Source organism: Mchenga conophoros, linkage group LG23, assembly GCF_057382185.1.
Source record: "Mchenga conophoros isolate Kocher_MC1m ecotype Shallow Benthic linkage group LG23, M_conophoros_male_GT1.1, whole genome shotgun sequence".
Lineage (NCBI taxonomy): Eukaryota > Metazoa > Chordata > Actinopteri > Cichliformes > Cichlidae > Mchenga > Mchenga conophoros.
Genome location: NC_140547.1, coordinates 33,502,094 through 33,517,868, shown reverse-complemented (window position 1 = coordinate 33,517,868; position 15,775 = coordinate 33,502,094). Strand labels below are relative to the sequence as shown.

The following is a 15,775-nucleotide window of genomic DNA, read 5'->3' as shown; positions in this document are numbered from 1 at the left end:
ACGATTTGTTTCGGCCTGACTTTTCTGTTCATTTTAAGCAGCAAAAGTGAGGTGCATGTCTGTGTCGTGTGTATGGAGCCATTGGGTGCAGTCACTATAGCAACCAGGCTCACACCTGCCTGCTTAACGAGCTCTCTCTGCCACTCTGCCAAAATTCATCTTAAACACTTCTCTTTCAACTGCTGCTGTGTCCACAGTGTTACAGCCATCATTTTACCCTCAAAACGTCGCCATCGTTGTTCTCTTTCCAACATCTTGTCTTTCAAAGCTCAGAGATGTCAACTTTTTAAACTGTGTGGATCCAAGTGGAGGGATCACATTTGAGTCATTCAGTGATTCAAAGAATATGACCTTTTAATATTCTTTCAGATGTTTTCTGACTCTAAATGTTCTTTTCTCATTTCTTAGGTTTTTCTAATTTACAATTAAAACATTTTCAGCTTTTTTCCAACTTCTTCTTCTGTGTAACCTTCAGCTTTTAGCAGTTCAGCACTGTTGTTTTCAGGTTAAATTCAGGTTGTTTTTTTTGTTTTATTATCTCATTCAAAATTTTTAACTCAAAATTCAGCAATTAATTCATTTCAGTCCACATGTCTGTGTCCGTGTGTATGGAGCCCTTGGGTGCAGTCACTATAGCAACCAGGCTCACACCTGCCTGCTTAACGAGCTCTGTCTCTCACTCTGCCAAGATTAAATCAAAAATGTGTGTTACATCTAAGCAGTTGTAGTAAGATTAACTTTTTCAATAGGTACAATAAGACAGGTTTGACAGGCTTTTGCCACAGATTAACAGTATGTCAGTAGTTAATATAGGCTAACTGAATAGAGCCCTGAATTATTGCCCTGTTAAATTCAAGTTGATTGTGTATTGGTGGACTTGTCTTCTCCACACAGGTTTTTCATACCTCGGCAGTTTTAGTCAGTTGATGACTTTAAAATAATCTTTTCTGACTGGATAATTAAAGCTCACAGCATCTACCTGTCTGTAGTGTATTTTCCCACATTTTAAATAATCGAATCTCATTTAATGTCTCTGTTTTTAGTCTGTATAGTTTATCTCCCCACGAATACGCTCAAAGTAGTCTTAAAATAAAATCCATAAAACAGTTCAAGATGACATACTTTTTATTTGCTAATTTAATGCCAGTTGCCCTCTTTCCTGAGTATAAGCGAATGAGTGACATAAAGAGAAAAAGTACCAATTTGTATGCTGGTGAGTCTTGTGTATTTTTTTCTCTGTCTCTCTATGACAGAGAAATATATATGCTCATTATTGATGTTCAAACTGATGCTCAAATTTCCAAGCACCACCTGAACGCCTCATCAGTCTTTAACTAATCACTGCACCAACTGCCGTCATTCCGCTTTGCTCTCTGCTGTGGTAAGTACAATACACTCAGTACAGCACGGTTTTAATTTTATGATGGTAAAAATACATGTTTGACATTTAAACTCACATATCAAGTCTTTTTAAAGTTCAACAGAGTTCAAAGAATAAAGAAAGCAAAAAAAGAATAACCTTTGCTACCATTTATATAGGTTTATGACTTTTGCTGTTAGCAGCAGTGCTAACGCTAGCTTCAATGCTAATGCTAGCTATAGTGCTAACACTAGCCTTAGCAGTTGTTAACTGACAAAAAGAATATTCTTGTGATATTCCTGTGATATTTATTGGCGGTCAGTGAGACAAAAGTAACAAATGAGATTTATTATTGCCATTGTGCCTCAGTTTTAACAGTAAGAGTACTTTATGACTTTTGCTGTTAGTAGCAGTGCTAATGCTAGCTTCGATGCTAATGCTAGCATCAATGCTAACGCTAGCTATAGTGCCAACACTAGCCTTAGCAGTTTTTAACTGACAAAAAGAATATTCCTGTGATATTCCTCTGATATTTATTGGCGGTCAGTGAGACAAAAGTAACAAATGAGCTTTATTATTGCCATTGTGCCTCAGTTTTAACAGTAAGAGTGCTAGTTCTACCAGCAGTGCTAACACTAACTGAAGTGCTAACGCTAGCAGGAATGCTAGCGTTAGCAGCGATGCTAAGGCTAGTAACAGTCTAACAGTAGCCTTATATAAGTACTTAAATAAATACTTCAGTTAATTAGTTTGAATTATAAAATGGCTGCTGTATCAGCTGGTGTGCTATATTACTCTATAATTACCCTGCTGACTATAAGTTCAGTGTATCATGTCGTGTGGGCTTTGTTTTTTTGTTAGTCTGATAACACTGTACAGACAACTAACATGTTATTTCTTGTCTTACACTTTCAGGAACTTGACTCACATCTGTGCTTTGCCTGGTAGGTGTGCACATACTGTTAGAGAAGTACACCAAATTTTTAAAAAAAGAGTCTGACTAATATAAGCTTTAAAGTGATGGGTTCAAACTTTGTGCTAGACCTTTTAAACACATTTTTATAATAAATACACATAAGTTCAGCTTAACAATTGGGCTAAAATATTTTTTTCGTACATTTTTGCACATTACATGTGATTAGTTAACAATTCACTCAATCATATTTGTATTTAAAAATATTATTGCTGAATTTAATTAAATATTTATTCTTTTAAAAAGTGCCAAATTGTGCAACTTTTTGCACATGGCAGCCGACAACAGTTTAGCTTGAATATTTGTTTTGTCCTTTTTCAGTAGTCACAATTAGTTCATACAATTACCATGTGATATAATTTTATTAAAATTATTTTTTTTTCTTGTTTTTTGTTCACAGTGTGCAGAAGAAGAACAAGGACCAGATCTCCAGTCTTCTATCTCACATCCCAACCCCCCAACCCCTCTATCTTCTGTCCTACTCCACCTGTTGTCTCTGCCTTCTTTCCATCTGTATTTCACCCTGTGGTTTGTGAGAAATTTTGCCAAACCAAGAATCTTATTGCGGTTTGATTTAAAGCCGTGTCTCTCCTGCTCTGTCTGTTCTCTCTGCTAAATTTTCTCTCTACCTGTTTTTCACTCTTTGGCTTGCTGCTGAAAAATGCACAAGCCAATAAAACAATAAAGAGTGCATATTTTGCCTCAACCTGAGAACAAACTGAACAAACAAAGAAAACTCTGCGGTTTGATTTAAAGCCGTGTCTCTCCTGCTCTGTCTGTTCTCTCTGCTAAATTTTCTCTCTACCTGTTTTTCACTCTTGGCTTGCTGCTGAAAAATGCCAAGCCATTAAAGCAATAAAGAGTGCATATTGCCTCTACCTGAGAACAAACTGAACAAATAAAGAAAACTCTAATTCACGGTTTGATTGTGATTTCCCAGCCGTGTTTCTCCTGCTCTGTCTGTTCTCTCTTCTAAATTTTCTCTCTAGCTGTTTTTCACTTTGCGCTTGCTGCTAAGTTGTGCCAAGCCAATAAAGAGAGTGCATATTATTCTCTCGACTGACAAACTGTCAAACAAACAAAGACATCTGTTTCTGAGAAATAAAAACTGAAATATAAAGACAAAGAAAACATCTGCTCTGTGCCACTCTTATTTTATAAACATATTTTCTAAAGACTAAGAGAAACACTTGTGTAAAAATGCCAAGGAAGCAGAAAAAGTCACAAGCTGCAAAACAACGCTGGAAGAAGTTCCATGAGTTTCATGAAGTACCAACATGTGAACAAGCTGAGTGTGATTTTCCTCAGAGCTCTGCAGAAGACTTTGTGTCTGCAAAGACCAATGCTGATGGTGTCAAACAGGCAGGTCAACATGTTCCTGCACATGTACAACAGGTATCCTATGCAGATGCTGTAAAGATTGGATTGCAGCATGAATTTAATGATCATCAGGTAAACCATAGAGACCAACCTGAGGTGTCAAGTGCCCCACAGGTGGGTTATGCTGATATTGTAAAAAGAGGCCGTCACAGTGATGTGGCAGGACCATCTCATGCAGAAAGAGTGAACTTTGAAAACCAGCCCTCTGTTACACATATCTGTGCATCTCACAGCCAGGCTCATCCCAAATATGGAGACTCCAGAAACAAGCAGTGCACATGTAACTCACTCACATTTCTTGCTTTCCTTCATGAGAATGATAACATGACTACAGCTGACCTTAATCTGGTCTTGGATAAAGGTGATGTGATGTACAAAGAGGCCAAGAAAAGATTTCCTAAAAATATTCATTTGGCAACCGATGAGCTGCCAGACAAAGTTGATGCTCGCTGGTCTATGTATGATGTCGACATGACACAGCCTTCCCGGTATGGGACATTTGAAGAACCTCCAGAGGAAGCAGTAGATACCTTTCTCAGCTTAGAAGCAGGACTGAGCTGCCTGTTGTCAGATGTGCAGTATGCCTTATTGATTATGAGTGGATTGTGTATCGCAGTGTTCAGATCCACATCAGGCAAATATGGTTTCTTTGATCCACACTCCAGAACACCCAGTGGTCTTCCTCTACTACTACAGTCACGTAATCGTGGTACAGCAGTGATGCTGAAATTCACACTCCTCAGTGACATGATTAAGAGGATCCAAGATTCTTATGAAATGATGGAGATATCACCCTCTTGTAACTATGAACTGAAGCCTGTGCAGTTCTACAGTATGAGCACAGTCAACCTGAGTGATACTATCACAGACACAGTCTGCAGACCAACAGCTGCCACTGCTGTGGCATCTACTCACTCTGATACAACTGTTGATGAAGCAAACTCCTCTACTCCAAGGAGAAACACAACGACTGATCTGACTGAGAACATCTTTTGTCAAATGTCCATTTGTACGCCACCGGTGAAACAAAAAGAAGTCCACGTGACTCAGTTCACATCATATGAAGATCAGAATGAACCTCCTAATATACCAACTGAAGAACTATGCAGTGAATTAAGTTTCCTTCCATCAAGTGATGCTTTTTCATGTCAATCAAATGCTGCCATAACAAATGTTGCTGCCTGTGACCTTTCTGATATAGTTTTACAAAAAGTGAAAAAAGTTAATAAACAACAAAGGCAAAAAGTGAGAAGAAGATTAATGGCATCAGAGAAACCCAGAAATCAGAGAAAAGAAAACCAAAAAAGGAAAGAACGACAAAAGTATGCTTCAAACAAAGAGTACAAAGAAAAGAAAAAGTCTTGCACAAGCGAGGCATATAAAAACAATCCTGAAGTCAGACAGAAATATATGAAAAGACGTTACTGTGAAAATGATGAATTCAGAAAGAAACAAAAACAATATGTTAAAAAACGTTTTTCTGAGAATGCTACAGTTAGAAAGAAACAACAACAATATATTAAAAGACGCTACTGTGACAATGCTGAATTTAGACAAAAACAAAAAAACTATATAACTAAAAGGTATCAAGAAAACCCTGAATTCAGAGAGAGACAGAGATCTCGAGTGACTCAGCGTTATGCACGTGACAATGCATTCAGAGTAAGACACAGACAACTAATGAAACAACTAATGCGAGACAGGTATCAAAGTAATCTTGCATTCAGGATTATGCACAACATGAGATGTGCAATGAAAATAAAAAGGAAATACAGATGGGTGAACAGACAAACCCAAGAGAGTGACAACAGTGTGATCAACGAGGCCATATCTGTGTTCAAATCACAAATCAAAGCTGGACCATCATACCCATGTACTGTATGCTTCAAGGCTTCATTTCCAAACCAAGTGCGACCCTGCACAAGGTCAAAGTATGTCAAAAACCCACATGTAGTTGCAACATGTTTGACAGGAAAGTTTGTTCATGTTTGTGATGAAAACTGCAGAAATGAGCAGTGCAAAGTGCCTGATGAGAGAAAGAGAGAGTGGATATGTCACACCTGCCACGATCATCTTAAAAATGGATCCATGCCAGCACTTGCTGTTGCCAATAAGTTGGATCTTGCTGATATTCCAGCTGAACTTTCTGATCTCAACATACTGGAGAGACATCTCATAGCCAAGTGCATACCATTTGCCAAGATCATTCCTCTTCCCAAAGGCAGACAAAGAGCAATTAGAGGAAATGTGGTCTGTGTCCCATCAGAGGTACAGGAAACTGTTGAAACACTACCTCGATTGAGAATTAATTCTCAGGTGATCAGAGTAAAATTGAAGAGACGCTTGTCTTACAAAGGTCATCAGCTGTTTCAGACTGTAAGCTGGTCTAAACTTGTGCAAGCACTGCATAAACTCAAGCAGATTCATCCACAGTATAAGGATGTGAGCATCAGAGATGATGCTGAGCTGTGTGATCCAACTCTTCCTGATGAAGATGATGAGGATGATGAAAACATGAATGAGGACGATTATAATGAGGCTGATTTAATGGAAATTGACAGCTGTGAGAAAAATGCACTGAGTGAAGCACAAAATAAAAATGAACAGGATATTGACATGTTACCCTGTGATGGTGAACAATCACATGAACAGATGAGAGATGATTCAGAGCAAGAAGATGGACTGACTAATGGTGGTTTTGCACTCGAGTCCTGTTTGCAGCCCCCTGATGTGGCTGAGGAGATATTATGTTTCAGTGAAGGAATCTACTCTGTTGCTCCTGCAGAGAGAAACAATCCAATAAGTTTTTTCAAAACACCTAAACTGGAGGCCATGGCCTTCCCTGTGCAGTTTCCTACAGGCCAAAACACACTTGATGAAAGAAGGCTGATCAAAGTATCCCCCAGTGGGTATTTCAAATCAAGACTTTTCTGCATTGATGATCGTTTTGCCAAAGACACAAACTATTTATTCTTTGCACAGTTTGTGACTGAAATACACTTGGCTACATCCAGCATGACAGTACAGTTAAGGAAGGCAAAGCCTCTGACCAGAGATGGTAGAAAAATAACCTCAGGCATGTTACAAGATAAACATGAGGTGGAGAAACTGGTGCGAAATAAAGATGCAGTGAGATTCATGCAGCCTCTGAGAGGAACCCCAGCCTATTGGGAGAAAACAACAAGAGATCTTTTTGCCATGATCAGACAGTTGGGAACTCCCACGTTCTTTTGCACATTTTCAGCTGCTGAAATGCGCTGGCCTGAAGTGATCGAGGCAATAACAAGGCAGCAAGGTGAACAAGTGAATTTTGAAGGACTCGACTGGTCAGCAAAGTGTGACATCCTGAGAAGCAATCCTGTCACAACAATGCGCATGTTTGACAAGAGAGTTGAAGCATTATTCAGAGATTTACTCTTATCTCCCGCAGAGCCACTTGGCAAAGTCATTGACTACTTTTACAGAGTTGAGTTTCAGCACAGAGGAAGCCCACACATACACTGCCTCCTGTGGGTAGAAGGTGCTCCTGTGTTTGAGGAGGATGATGAGCAAACTGTTCTTGATTTTATAAACAAATACATCACAGCTCAGCTGCCTGATCCACATAAACAACCTGAACTGTACAAAAAAGTAACAGAAGTGCAAAAACACAGTAAGAACCACACAAAGACGTGCTTTAGGAGTTTAAGCTCCGGGTGCCGTTTTGGTTTTCCCAAACCACCCTGCAATGAGACAATGATCACAAGACCCAGTGAGGATGATGCACTGGAAGTAGAAACGGCAAAGAACAAGCTCAGACCACTGAACCAGCTGCTGAATGAACCTGAAACTGCTTCCATGAGTTTAGAGCAGCTCTTGGCAAGATGCAACTTGACACATGCAGAATATCAGAGATACCTGAATAAAATGAACACAAGGAGTACGATCATACTAAAGCGTGATCCAAAAGACTCTTGGATAAATGGCTATAATCCACATCTGCTTGAAGCCTGGAACAGTAATATCGACATAAGCTTTGTTTTAGATGCTTTTGGTGCTGCAAATTATTTAATGAAATATATATCAAAAAAAGAGGGCGGGCTATCTGAGTACCTGAAAACTGTCATTGAGAACTCCCATAAGGACAGTGTAAATGAGTGCGATGAAATGAGAGCCGTCATGCAGGCATATTCAAAGAAGCGAGAGATCAGTGCACAGGAGTGTGTTGCTCGTGCATGTGGTCTTCACATGAAGCAATGTTCACGTGCTGTAATATTCATACCAACTGATGATAATCCTGTGAAAATGAGTCGTCCCCTGTCAGTTCTGGACAACACAACACCTGAATCTTCCAATGTTTGGATGACATCTTTGAATGACAAATACAAAGCCAGACCTGAAACACCAGAGTATGAGGAGATGTGCATGGCAGACTTTGCTGCTACTTGCAGGATTGTCTATGGCCAACAGAAAAAAGGTAAAGATGTTTTGCCCCTTCTCAATGAGATGGGGTTTGTGCAAAGGCGCAAAAACAATAAGCCTGCTATCATCAGATTTCACCGCTGCTCACAAGAAAAACATCCAGAGCAATATTATGGAAGACTGCTTAAACTGTACCTTCCTCATCGTTCAGACCACGAACTGAAAACACCATCTTTGCCAACCTATCAGGCTTTCTATGGTGCTGGCTGTGTACAGCTACCAGGTACTGATCGTCTTGAGTACGTGCAACACATTGTCAAAAGAAATAGAGAAAAATATGAGAAAAACAGTGAGGAGATCGAGAGCGCTGTTGAGGAATATGAGCAGAACAGAGGTGTGACTGACGAATGGTGTAATCTGGCACCTGAATCAGATCTCGTAAGGTTGCCACTTGTCGAACAAGAAAGAGAGCGAGACAATGAAAATGAACAGGAAGATGTGCCCGACTACAGCCGTCAGGCTGATGCTTCAACAGAAGTCAGAGCCATCAGGGAACCCCCTGCTATTGATCCCACATTGTTACGTCAGATGTTTCAAAATCTGAATAAGAAGCAAGCCTGCATATTTTATGCAGTTAGAGACTGGTGCATTAAAAGAGTCTGTGCTCTAAATCCAGAGCAGTTTTTCTTTTATATTAATGGTGGTGCTGGAACAGGAAAATCACATCTTATCAAATGCATCTACTCAGAAGCATCTAAGATACTGAGCAAAGTGCCCAGATATGCAGACGACGTTGACATATCAAAACCCACTGTCCTGTTAACTGCTTTCACTGGGACTGCAGCATTTAACATTTCTGGAACAACACTGCATTCTCTTCTCAAGCTGCCTAGAAGCTTAAAACCTCCCATTCAGGGACTTGGCAATCAGCTGGATGAAGTCAGATCAGAACTTATGAATGCTGAAATAATCGTCATTGACGAAGTGTCTATGGTGTCAAGACATCTGTTTGCATATGTAGATGCAAGACTCAAACAGATCAAAGGGACTCGGAGACCCTTTGGAGGCATGTCAGTCATTGCTGTCGGAGACTTCTATCAGCTACCCCCAGTGCGACAGTCTAAACCTCTCTGTGTGCACAACCCATCCGAGATCGACCTGTGGCGGGAGCATTTTCAGATGATCACTCTGACTGAGATTATGCGTCAGAAAGATGATGTTGTCTTTGCAGAGATGCTGAACAGAATTCGTGTAAAAGGAAAGTTGGATGAGCTTTGCGAAGCAGATAGAGATTTGTTGTTACAGGCCATAACTGAACCAGCCCATTGTCCGACTGATGCATTGCACATTTTTGCAACTAATAAAGAAGTGGATGCACACAACTCTGCAACACTGGCTCTGCTCCACACTCATGTCATTGACATCGATGCAGATGATTTTAGAAAAGATCCTAGAACTGGCAGAATGGCACTTCAAGACAGACCATTCAAAGGAGGTAAAAACGAGTTACCAGACACACTGAAAGTTGCAGAAGGAGCTCGTGTCATGCTCACCAGAAACATTGACATACAAAATGGTTTGGTTAATGGAGCTTTTGGAAAACTACTTAGAGTAGTTTACTCTGAAAACGACCAACACATCATCAAGCTTGGACTTAAAATGGATAATGAGACATCTGGAAAGAATAACCGCACACCAGCAGACGACATGGTGTACATTGAGAGAGCAGAGGAGAATCTGAAGCAGAAAGGAGTGGTACGAAGACAGTTCCCAGTGAAGCTGGCCTTTGCATGTACAATACATAAGGTACAGGGTATGACAACCACATCAGCTGTTGTCTCTCTTAAGAGCATTTTTGAGCCCGGCATGGCCTACGTAGCTGTCAGTAGAGTGACGTCTCTCAGTGGACTGTATCTTCTTGATATGGAGGAGAAAAAAATATTCACCAACCCAGAAATCACTGCAGCACTTGAGAACATGAGACAAGCCAACCTTGATGACATGATGCCTCTTCTACACGTGAGACAAACCCTCAGCAGGTCAGAGGTTTTCACCATTGTTCATCATAATACAGAGGGACTGCCAGCTCACATTAATGACATCAAAAGTCACCATGAATTGTGTCTAGCAGATGTTTTGTGCCTAACAGAAACACACCTGCGGGGCTCTTTTGTCGCAGAGAGTCTCCACTTGGAAAATTATAATTTGTTCAAACGCAACAGACACCTGTCCTACACAAACTTTCCCCAGATGGCTAACAGAAGTGGTGGTGGAGTTGCTGTTTATGTGAAAAGTGACATTCAAGTGCATGAAAAACAGTACATCCATAATGTAACTGACCTTGAATTTCTGGCTTTAAAGGTTGAAGCACCAGTCAGTGCTCTGATTGCAGTTGTATACAGACCTCCAGACTACACTCTGAGGCCATTCCTGAAAAACCTGGTAAGCCTATTAGACTCATTGGAGATCATGGACTGTCATCCCATCATAGTTTGTGGTGATTTTAATGAGAATGTTTTATCCAGTGCAAACAAACCAATCATGGAGTTGTTTGAGTCTAGGGGATACGCACAGGTCATCACTGCCCCTACCACAGAGAAGAACACACTGCTTGACCTTATTTTCATTTCTCAGTCAGATCGATGTCTCCATTCTGGAGTCATGAAGACATACCATAGTTACCATGACCCAGTATACTGTGTATTGTCCTGTGATGATTCATGATCTAGATCTTTGAATACAGTAAGTAATTTCTATATTTTTGAATGACTTAAGAAAGTAGAGCGCTATTTAAAAGTTGACGCCCTGCATTGCAGTATAATGGTTGAATTGTTTACATAAAATACAATTACATGAATTAAGTAATGATATCAGTAAAAGATGACAATTTTATTTATTACAGAAAATCTAAAATTCACTAACAGTAACCTATAAATGTCAGAAAAATCAAATATAGCAGTTTAAAATGAATAGTGTAGGCATATCCTCTCTGCAGCCAGGCTTCAACATCCTGCCAGGCTGCCCCAGTCTCACTGTGGCTGGGAGGGAGGGAGGGTGGACCAGAGGATTGCCCACACAACACATAAATGTTCAACAGCTTCTTCATTGTTTCTGAGAGAACAATAATGACTAAAGGTTGCTTTTTAAAAAAACAAACAAACAAACAAACAAACAAACCTAATTACAGCAATAATGACAGTTAAGCCACTTTATGTGTGCCTCTATTTTGAAATACTATTTACAAAAATATTATTATTTTGGTTTGTTATAAACTTTAAACTTTTTCAAAAGTACACAATTATATTTTTGGACCAATTTTACTATGAAACATAAATTTTTATGAGCTTTTATCATGTTTCTGGCCAGTGCAATCATCAGGGTGGGTCTGGGTTGATAACTGCACATTTCTGGCCAGAAATGTTTCAGCAGTGTTACATATGTAGTGCATATGTTACACTTGCTTTCTGTTACCAGCTGATACCCTACATTTGTATAGACATTGGATGGTGTGAGGTTGGGGAGTTGAGTGGGAGGGGGGGGGAGGGTACGGTGGGAGTTGAGGGGGGGGGGTTTCCTTTCCTGTTAGGTTTCCTTTTTTTTCCTTTTTTTTTTTTAAAGCAAGACACAGTCCTCCTGTGTCTTCTCCAAGCTTCACATGTAAAATCCAACAATGTGAAGCACATAGCAGCCAGAAACTGTAATGCCACAGATCAGAGAAACTTCATGATCACCATCTTCATCGCCATACGATCAGAGCGTGAGACTTCACATCTGGAGCACAGGAGAGATTCTGTGATAAGTCCTCCTTCTAGCTTGTCCCACAAGCAGCCGGTGAGATTTACTCACAACAAAAAGGGTTAATGACATAATTTCCATGAAAACATGTATTCATTCTTTGTGAAGTGTTTAAATTGTGTTTTCACTTGACCTTAGGAGTGTTAGAGTGTATTGTAATGTCTGTACTCAGGTGTTTCCCTCTGTGATCCATCCCCTTCAGAGCTGAGACACTCAGGACTGAACAGACGGCACAGTTTCTGTGACTGAGCCTCCAAAACACCTTCTTTGAAACCACTCATGATAGAAGGGCTTCATATTTGCAGCAGCACTACTACAGGTATTCAGTTTATTACAGGATGTGTTTGTTTCTTAGGACCAGCTCTGAGTGCACACTACCTAACATATACACCTTTCTGTTCATTACAAACCCACTACTCTGGATCATATGGCCAGTTGGCAGGAATGTTGCTGCAGGAAAACATCCCTGGAGATCACCATCATTGTCAGACTGACTGTGCCTCCTCTGTGCAGTGTCAAGATCCTCCCTAAATGAGTGTGTAAGTTAACATTTTCATTATTTTATTCCCTTTGACAAGACAAGTATCACTGATATTTACATTTACAACTACATATTCCTGTTTTCTGCTCTTCTTTTAAAGTCCTCAGCTATCCTGCTTCTGTGCTGCTTGCCACACATCAAACACTGGCCGGATGACAGGGAGGATCCACTCTGAAGTCACTGGACATGATGAGGATCATATGGGACTTTATAGTTTCACAGAAACGATGTGCTCTGTGATTACAGGTTTTAAATGGACATAATGACTGCCTCTCTCTGATCAACAGGCTAAAGGATTGTTGTCATTGTTAGTGCTCTGTACAATGTATGCTTATTTAGTATTTCATCACAGAGCAAACCTTTTTTTCTTTAACATATTTTTATTTTTTTATTTGTGGGGATAGGTTAATTGATTAATCCAAATTGCCCATAGGTGTGAATGCATGAGTGAATGTGAGTGTGAATGGTTGTCTGTCCCTGTGTGTTGGCCCTGCGACAGACTGGCGACCTGTCCAGGGTGTACCCCGCCTTTCGCCCTATGACAGCTGGGATAGGCTCCAGCGCCCCCCGCGACCCTGGAAAGGATAAGCGGAAGCGAATGGAGGGATGGATGGATATTTTTATTTTGTTCTAATGTTGAATTAACTGTGGGGATTTTTTTTAAGTGGGCACTCGGGATGTCATATGACCAGAAATGTGGTAACTGGAATTCAACAGTATGGAAGAAAAAATCTGCTAAGAACAAAACACACACAAAACCCCCCAAGAAAATTCAAATTCATTCCATGTAATCCAATCTAAAACATTTTAAACTGCTGAACAGCAACACAAACAGCGTTAAAAAACAGTGTTAACAGAATGATTATGATGATTTTGTACCAAAGTTTCAGGTCACATGGCACACCTAGTGTGTAGTGTGGGGTATCAGCTGGTAAGTATAGTTTTTTTTTTCATATTTGTGTCCTTAGAGTTCAGATAGATAAAGCCTTGTGTATAATAATTAGTCATAACCACAACTCAAAGTCAGGGACTAACTAATTTTGGGACTTTGTGTCTGAGCCCAGGTTAAAACAATGTGTAAAAAAGCATTTAGTGGCATGGCTGAACAATGCTGTATTGATACTTATTTATCCATGTTCACAAAAAGGACTAATGTGTTTATTTGATTATTTGCATGTGTTAAACTGTGTCACCACCTTACGCTTTCATTTGAGTTTACTCAAAAGTCTCTATACAGTTCTCTTTTACCACTGTGTGGACTCTGTTTACATTAAAACATAAAGAAGAATGAGTAATAAAAAGATGTGTAGACAGATTAAGTAGACCGATAGAAACAGCTGTTCAGCCATGTTCTAAGAAACCAACACAATTTAAAGGTTCAGGATTGTGGTTTTAAAAGTTGAATTTTCATGTATTTCATATCTTGCTTATTATTTTTTATTTAGTTATTTAATTTAGTTATTTTTATTTATTCTACTAGTCCTTTTCAGAAAGAAGCTGTAAAATATGACTTAAGATTTTTATGGTATTTTCTATGACATACAAAACAAATTGATGTATGTAATACTATTAAACATGATATACACATGTGTATATGTCTGAAAAACATTATGCTGTATATTAAAGTTTGTATTTTCTCCAGAATTTTTGTTCATCTTTTAAGTTCATTTCAATTAGAAGAATTTGAACTTTTAATATTCATTCAGAGGTTTTCTGACTCTAAATTTTCTTTTGTCATTACTCATCTTTTTATTATTTACATTTTAAACATGTTTAGCTTTTTTCCAACTTCTTCTGTGTGAACATCAGCTTTCAAAGGTTCTGCACTTTTGTTTTCAGGTGAAAATTTCTGTATTTTCCAGCTCATTCAGAATTTTTAACTTAACATTCAGCAATTAATTCATTTCAGTGCATACATTCAGATTCAAGCATTCACACTGCAGTTTCTTCAGAAAATGCACTTTCTAGTTGTGTGGATGCTTTAAGCATCCACACTATTGAGTTCCTGTTTCTCTTTATTCTTTATTATTATTATTATTCTAGTTGCTTCCGTACACTTTTTGGCACTTAACTACTTCCACAATTTTCAGCCGATTTTCACCGTTCAAATTTTAAACTATTCTGCTATTTCTGCTAATTTACGCTACGATTTTTGCTATTTTTAACTATTATACTTTTTAAACTATTAAGCTTTTTTCCTTTAATTTGTCCCATTGAAATGAATGGGAAACTTCTGCAATTCTGCTAAAATTTGCTTGTTTTTGAAACTTAACTACTTCCTCATATTTTCACCTAGAACAACCATTCAAACTTTAAAATGTTCACAAATTATTGGGCTATTCAGGTATGATTCAGCTTTTTCAAATGTTTTACTGTTTTACTTTTATGCCTCTTAAAGTTTTGAGTTGCAAAATTGTGATTTTTCACAAAATACATGCGTTGTTATGGTTGCTATGCTCTTGGCTTCCAGTGTGCCACTGAAGGTTTTGCAATTTTCACTTCATGTCCGAACAACTTCTTGCTACTTGCTCAATTTTCACTCAACTTCCACAAATTATACATCAAAACGTAGGTATTTTTGCTGGCTTTCAGAAAATGTCACTATCATTGTTGTGGGATTTATAGAATTTTTGCAAATCTCCTCAGACCAACACAAGGTCTCAAAACTCTCCATATAAAGTCAATGGAGAGCTTGTTCAAAATCATCGCTGGATTTCTGTAATGAGAGGCATATTCGAATCGTCATATCTCCTTAACGAAGCGACTTTAAGACATGAGGCTTGTCCCCGAATATCTTCAGACACCCCTGACGCTCACAATTCAAGAATTTCTTTCTCACCTATTACCGTTCTGAAATGAGTTGGACTTGTTTGAGGGTAGGAAATTCGTCCTTCGCTCAGATTTCTTCAGATTTAAAACTCTGGAAATGAACCACTTTTTTCTCTCGTCATAATTTTTTTTTGGATTTCCACAGAGACCTGAAAATTTCCATGATTGTTCACCAAAGCCTGCTGTCTCTTACGGTGAAAGAATGATATCGATACTCCAAATAGCTTTCAAGTCACAAAGCGTTGTTTGAGGGCAAGTCAAGGCAGTTTTTGCTTCGCTCTACTCAGTTATGGTGCATTACAAGTCAAATATCTTTAATAATTCATATTTTAATGATAAATTGTAAACACTGGAAGATTCCCCCATCTCTTCTGAACAAAACGGTGTAAGAATGACCGCTCTAGCCCCTACGGTTTGGAAATTATGGTCATTTGTTTGAGGGGAGTCCTCACTATGAGAAATAGGCTGCAATAATCCTGTGCCTCTCTGTGCTGTG

The 15,775-nt window shown here is 39.0% G+C and overlaps 1 protein-coding gene and 1 long non-coding RNA gene across 5 annotated transcripts; both read left to right on the top strand.

Moving 5' to 3' along the window:
- The first annotated feature begins 529 nt into the window (after positions 1-529).
- On the top strand, positions 530-3,466 carry LOC146547688 (uncharacterized). The gene is made up of 3 exons (XR_014890776.1): positions 530-1,381; positions 2,276-2,304; positions 2,734-3,466. It is a non-coding gene; the product is annotated as an uncharacterized LOC146547688 (long non-coding RNA).
- Positions 3,467-9,391: 5,925 nt separating this feature from the next.
- LOC146547687 (uncharacterized) lies at positions 9,392-14,191 on the top strand. Of its 4 annotated transcripts, XR_014890845.1 has the most exons (4): positions 9,392-10,556; positions 12,112-12,228; positions 12,345-12,448; positions 12,551-14,191. XR_014890845.1 is itself a non-coding variant. In XM_085265788.1 (2 exons), the coding sequence occupies exons 1-2, from the start codon at positions 9,579-9,581 to the stop codon at positions 12,115-12,117; spliced, it is 984 nt and encodes a 327-aa protein (XP_085121914.1). In that variant the 5' UTR covers positions 9,392-9,578; the 3' UTR covers positions 12,118-12,300. The 4 variants fall into 4 exon arrangements, 3 of the variants coding, with proteins under 3 accessions (XP_085121914.1, XP_085121913.1, XP_085121912.1); XM_085265788.1 differs by lacking the exons at positions 12,345-12,448; positions 12,551-14,191 and having other exon boundaries at positions 12,112-12,300; XM_085265787.1 differs by lacking the exons at positions 12,112-12,228; positions 12,345-12,448; positions 12,551-14,191 and adding an exon at positions 10,753-11,613.
- The last annotated feature ends 1,584 nt before the right edge of the window (positions 14,192-15,775 follow it).

Excerpts from the sequence above, each read along its gene's own strand:
- LOC146547687 (XM_085265786.1), top strand. The coding sequence starts at position 9,579 with ATGGCACTTCAAGACAGACCATTCAAAGGAGGTAAAAACGAGTTACCA. Across the intron at positions 10,557-10,748 it reads GGCCATTCCTGAAAAACCTG|TCAGATCGATGTCTCCATTC; the intron begins GTAAGCCTATTA and ends TTCATTTCTCAG.